Source organism: Sinocyclocheilus anshuiensis, unplaced genomic scaffold (assembly GCF_001515605.1).
Source record: "Sinocyclocheilus anshuiensis isolate Anshui unplaced genomic scaffold, SAMN03320099.WGS_v1.1 scaffold389, whole genome shotgun sequence".
Taxonomy (NCBI): Eukaryota; Metazoa; Chordata; class Actinopteri; order Cypriniformes; family Cyprinidae; genus Sinocyclocheilus; species Sinocyclocheilus anshuiensis.
The window spans coordinates 166,629-173,183 of NW_015536494.1; the positions used below are offsets into that span (position 1 = coordinate 166,629).

The following is a 6,555-nucleotide window of genomic DNA, read 5'->3' on the forward strand; positions in this document are numbered from 1 at the left end:
ATTCAAAAATGTATAAGTGTATAATATAAATGTATAATTTATATTATACATAATTTATATGTATAATTTGTATTTATATAATGTATCGTATAAAAGTAGAGAGTAAAACTTGCTAATATCTTTGATACACAGTAAAACTACAGAGTATCCAAAAAGATACTCAAGTACAGTAATTAATTACATTTACTCAAATACTTTACACTTATAGGAAAGAAATACAATAAAGGCAATGGTGGTGACTATAACTTTAGACTTACTGCAATTCAAACTGGCAACAAAAACAATTTGTTTCAATATTGTGGCTAAACCCGTGCAGATGGTTATTAGATCATTTTTAGGAAAAAAATGACCAAGGTCACAGGGAAATATTTCTTTGAGGGAAGAACTATGTAGACTAATGCACTGCATGATTCACTATTCCTTAAAGATTCAGTTCTAGTAGTGTAGAGGCCATGGAGAGCAGTTATTCTCACTCTTAAAAACTCTTGAACTTGTTTTTCTATGTGTATGGAGACATCACCAACTGGAAATCATTGGGGATAAGTATGATTAGAGAACATTGTTTGTACTCTGCCATGCATTAAACAATGACCCAACTGGACGTGCTTTAGTTGCTTATACCATTGCACATCATAATACTGGGTTTAAAGCTGACAAAATGCAATGTAGACAGAGCCAGATTATGACACAAACCGGTTTAAATGCTGGTTAATTTAACGCCCCCAGTAGGTTTTTGAGGCAATTCTATGATCATTTTATTTTCTTAGGAATCAACCAAAGGAACAAGAAAGTGCTTTTATTCTATTATAGAGCTTGTGAGGTCATATGATGTTGCTAAAAAGAACATTATTTGGTGTATTTGGTGTAATGAAATGTGTTTATGCGGTTTAAGTCTCAAAAAACACATTATTTTCCACATACTGTACATTATTGTTCCTCCTCTATGCCCCGCCTTTCTGAAATGCGTCGTTTTTACAAAGCTCATCGTTCTGAAAAGTGAGGTGTGCTGTGATTGGCCAGCTATCCAGTGTGTCGTGATTGGCCGGATACCTCAAGCATGTGACGGAAATGTTACGCCCCTTACCATACTGTGATGCCCTGTTCGGCCGGAGCGACAAGACAAAAACATTAGAAACCCATTATAAACGAGGCATTTGTTGCATACAGTGGGGACATAATTACGGATTATAATGACTTATACTGTCTTTTTACGAGTTGCATCGCGCCGCATAAACATAAAACCATGTCTGCATTTGTGATCAGAGAAATGACAAACAACAAGTGCTACTCTACACTGCCCAAAACTCGCGCTTGAATCGTCAGAGGCAAATCCTTTAAATATAAAAAACTTACTTACAGTCTGTGAGTCAGAACAGCCGGCATTGTAGTCTACTCTACCAGGATCAGGAAACAGTCCTCCATAAAATGCGCTGCACACATCTGGATATTTGGGTTGAACTGTTCTGGAACAGTGTTGTAAATACAACTTAACCACTGATTTCTAGTCGTGTCCTCTTTTGGAAGGCCAAACAAAGTAGTTTCGCTTTCACAAGAGAAAGGAAAAATGTAAATCGCATCATATGACCCCTTTAAGTCCTGTATTGTTGTAATGTTTTAGTATAGGCTAATCATACATAGAATTCATCTTTTTGTAGGGGGTTGTAGATGCCTGTATGTTGTTTTAACTTATAATTCTTATTTCATATTCTCATAGAAACGTAGTACAGTGCATGTCTGAGAAGGATCATCTTTTTACGAAACATGATACCTGTTTCTGATGCAGAAAAGCTAGTTCATGCATTCATGACCTCTAGACTGGACTATTGTAAAGCGCTATATAAATAAAGGTGACTTGACTTGACTTGACTTTTTATTTAATCGCTTTATTTGTCACTTAATGTAAAATAAAACAGAAACATTTTATTAAATCTGGAGTTTAAAAAATAACAAAACAAAGCAAACAAAAAATCTAAAGAAGAGCTATAAATAACAGTGAGGGTGTTTCTCAAGCAGAAATTTTAATGATAGACAGAAGATATGGAAAATGACTAAACCAAATAGTAGCTACAGTACATTTCATACATTTCAAATAAAATGAACAAGCAACAATTACATTGTGCGCTCTGGTTGTTGGGTGTTAATATCCAACTTTTAGTGTTTGTGTTACATATCCATCATTCGAAGAAATTAAATGATTTCCCACCATTAACACTTTGGCAAATCTCACTCAAACTGTCAGTCAGTCTAGTTGTTTGTGAGGTCCGCTAACAGCAGAGGTGGCTGTTTGCTAACACAGAAAATCTACTTGGTACAGAAATTATATTCTATACAGCATGTGTGTATAGTTCCATACATGATGTGCAATTAAAAGCATATTCTATGCATATTCAACACGCCCTTTATAGGGAATGCGATGTCCTTCATTAACGAAATGAAAAACATGTTTGTTTGTTTGCTTTTTTACCAGCAGTTTCACACAGAAAATGCTAGGGAAGCCTGTTTCTGCCACGAGATAAAAAATAAAAAAGGAAATTGCAGCTTTATATCTCACAATTCAGACTTTTTTTCTTGGAATTCTGAGGAAAAAGAAGTCATAATTGCAAGATATAAACTTCGGACCTTTTTTCCTTGCAATTCCAAGTTTACGCCTTGCAATTCTGCGTTTAGGCTATATCTCGTAATTCTGACTTTTTTTTCTCGCAAATTCCAAGCTTACATCTTGCAATTCAGTTTTTTTTTAACCCAAAATAAAAGAAATGAAAGAAAAAAGTAATCGCGGCTTTTTATCTCACTTATTACATCTCGTAAATCTGACTTTTTTCTCAGAATTATGAGTTTATATCTTGTAATTCTCAGTTTATATTCTCAGAACTGTGAGAAAAAAAGTTAGAATTATGATGACTTTGTTTTCTCACAATTGCAAGTTCATATCTCACAATTTTGACTTTTTTTTCTCAGAATTGCAAGAAAAAAAGTCAGAGTTGTGAGAAGTTCACAGTTCCCCCTTTTTTTGTTATCCTCTGGTGGAAACAAGCTTTCATAAAATGCTGTAGTGTAGCTAAAAGCACCATCTGAAACTAAATCTTAATCTCTATAAATAAACTGGATTCAAAAATACTTCTAAACCTCAAAAGCAATGATGCAAGCTCAGTAGCGTGTTAAGCACTCACAGTACAAAGCTGCAAATATATACATCTTTTTTAAATAAACTGCATTTAAATTCAAGCTGAAAGAGGTTTTAAGCATTTTTGCGCCTGAAGTTTAAAAACCTCACCAATGTACTTTTGTTCTATTCCTGAAAACAGTTAATAACAGTACCAGTGTGGGGTCAATGACAAAATGTAGACCTACAGGCCTATAGATTTGAAACTATTCCTCAGTTTATGTGGCGTTTATGTGGCTGAATTGAGTTTTTGTATCTCTGTATATTTCCGTCTGCCACACAGGGGCAGCAAAAGATTTCAGATGTGTTAACTTATTCTTGCACACACTCCATTCTGTTCACACCACCATTGCTAACAGTCTCTTCTGCTTCTTCTTCTTCTTCTGCCTTGGTCTCCTCCTCAGGCATCTTCTCTGGGCTTGGGGGCTCTCCCAGGGTTGCTGGAGGTGAAATAGGGGGCAAAGGTATAGCTATCCCTTTCTTTGCCAGTTCTGCTAGCTCGCGAGCGGAGCAGGAAGGGGTTGGTGCAGGGTAGGTGTGGTGGAACGTGTCATAATCCACCTCGTAAAATCCCTCCTCCAGCGAGAGCACAGGGGTGAAACGTTCTCCCCAAAGCACCTCTGAATTCAGGTACGAGCTTCGGGCTTGACATGTCATTCCTGCGGGAAAAAACAGAGGAAAATGGCCGTGAGCACAGAAAAGAACAACAAAAATAGCAATGAAAAAGGAGGCCTATTCCAAATGACTATGGTGTGGACAATCATAAATAGTTTATGCATGAAAAAAATATAGTTTTTAAAAGAGGTAAATTATCTTTCAAATTTTACATGGGTTTGAACCAGATTCAGTCAGATGGTCAGTTTACTACCAGATGGTTCATCTTACTCATTGACTCGGGTCAACTTACCTCCACCCTGGGGCAAACTGAGCCACAGGAACACTTTTTTATAAGAAGCCATATTTTTTAGAACCTTTTGTCATAGATACATTCTGATCATTTAAAATGACAGGAAACATCCTGAAGTTACTTTAGATACCTTGATTGTACTTCAGCGTCATTTTCCCTTATCTTGAGGACCACATAAGTAAAAAGTGGCTCATCTTACCCCACTCTCCCCTATAATGTATAAATAGCTTTGCATTAGATAAAAATAATTTAATAATTTAATTTAATATCAAGCAGCATCTGATTTTTCTTCATTATTTCCCTTTAATTTTAAACACCACATCTATTGTTTTCAACGTAACAAACCTTTTTTTTTGTAAAATGTATTGCTTGAAAAGTGTGCTTGTGACATCTTTCTTTAACATCTAATATAATATAGGAAATATTAGAAATACATAAATGTTAGGTTAATATTAGATATTATTATCTAATGCAATGACATACAATTTTTGGTGTTACTTATGTTTATAGGCCTATAATATATATAACAATTTACATAATAATTCTAATTACATAATAAATATTATAATAATGTATTATATTAAAAATAATATAATATTATATATTATTGTATAAAAGAGATAAAACAGTAATGCAAAAACAACTTCCAGTTTTCATTGTGATCAGTTATATTACAATTAGATAAGTTTCCAAATACTTTTTGGGGCTGTTGTATGAGCTAATAATATAGAGATAAGACTAAAGATAAGAGTAGTGTAGAAAAAAAAAAATCTAGTTTTCATCCTGATTAGTTCAGTATTGGCTACATATTAAAACCACTTTTATAACATTTGCTGAAGTACTGTTCCATTATGTCTTTTTCAAATATTCAAAGGTCACTGTCTAATTGTGCTTCTGACCTTTGAAAGTTAGTAATTATAATTTCAATATGCTAATAGAAATGTACTTAAGCTTAATTAAGAATATCATGATTCCCGTGAAACCCACAGACATGCATGCACACGCACCGCTGAATATTTATTGGCACACCTCCTAAAAATAGAACAAAAGCTTTCTCATCATCTGCTTAAGTGAACCTCGAATAACCGCATCAATTACTCCAGAGACGTGCAGTGACAAACAGAGCAACAAAACACACTTTCAACAAGCATCTCTTTTACGTCCCTTTAAAACACACACAGAGTGATACTTAGAGGCTGTCATAATGAATATAAATTAAACTCAGCAGATACCATTCATCAAACACATCAAAATTCATGAGATTCCCAGTGTACAGTAGTTCAGTAATGCATCAAACTATATAATCAATGAATGCTACAGCAAGAGAAGCTTCACTTTCTCTACTAACACTCTGCAATTGACTTAAACATCCCCATTCAGATATTTTAAACTGTTCATTTAAAACCATTTCACTGTGAACAAAAGGCTTTGTTAGCCACCCTGGGAAAATCTAAAACGTTAGACTATTCTAGAACCCAAATAGAAGTAGACCCAAAGCCTCACTGGTATACTAAAGCCTTAATTTAATAAAGGAAAGAGGTTTTAAAACATCTTAAAGCCTCTGAGGGCCACACCAACAGGTTCTGCTAAGTGCAGCACCCCGTGGGCAGTTTAAAAGGCTTTATTTAAAGGGGTCATATGATGCTGCTAAAAAGAACATTATTTTGTGTATTTGGTGTAATGAAATGTGTTTATGTGGTTTAAGGTTCAAAAAACACATTATTTTCCACATACTGTACATTATTGTTTCTCCTCTATGCCCCGCCTTTCTGAAACGCGTCGATTTTTACAAAGCTCATCGGTCTGAAAAGCGAGGTGTGCTCTGATTGGCCAGCTATCCAGTGCGTTGTGATTGGCCGAATACCTCAAGCACATGACTTCAATGCCTCCACCATTAAGCTTCTGTCAACGCTTTCAGTCTTCATTTTAAAAACATTTTTCCTGAAAGTTTGAATTATAATAGTTCGCAAGAGCATGATTGTAAACACAATGACGCTGTGAAAGTGGACTAGTGAGTAGAGGATTTTTTCTGTTTGGTGCAATGATGTTTGGTGTAAAAATGTCCCAGACAACCTGACATTTAGCCACTTGTTAACAACTGCCTTTTTCAAGCCATGTAAAAGCTTTAAAAAACACTGATGTATTTTTATGTTGTAGAGTAAAATGTGAAAATATCTTGTGTTAACCACAGACCTTATTTCCCTCTTGCCTCAAAAAACCAATATACTTTGGAACGATGTAAGTAGAAGTGCTAAAATCCTACAAATAAATATATTAATAATCTAAATATCTTCTTTTGTGTTCCACAGAAGAAAGTCATACAGGTTTGAAATGAGGGTGAGTAAATGATGACACAATTTTAATTTTTCTGTGAACTATTCCATATTCATATGATGAGATTTCAATTTTTCCTTTCTCTTTGAAGTGTTACAAGCTCTTGGTGCATAAAGAAGATCTGTAAAGTTGCAAAGACTAAAGTCTCAAA

The 6,555-nt window shown here is 34.7% G+C and overlaps 1 protein-coding gene across 1 annotated transcript in view; it reads right to left on the reverse strand.

Moving 5' to 3' along the window:
* Positions 1-3,329: 3,329 nt before the first annotated feature.
* The window catches only part of kcnj21 (potassium inwardly rectifying channel subfamily J member 21), a 13,518-nt gene continuing 10,292 nt past the window's right edge, over positions 3,330-6,555 (reverse strand). Inside the window, exon 4 of the mRNA XM_016482800.1 lies at positions 3,330-3,822. Coding sequence (XP_016338286.1) covers positions 3,476-3,822 — 347 coding nt within the window. The 3' untranslated portion in view covers positions 3,330-3,475. The remainder of the gene's footprint in view (positions 3,823-6,555) is intronic.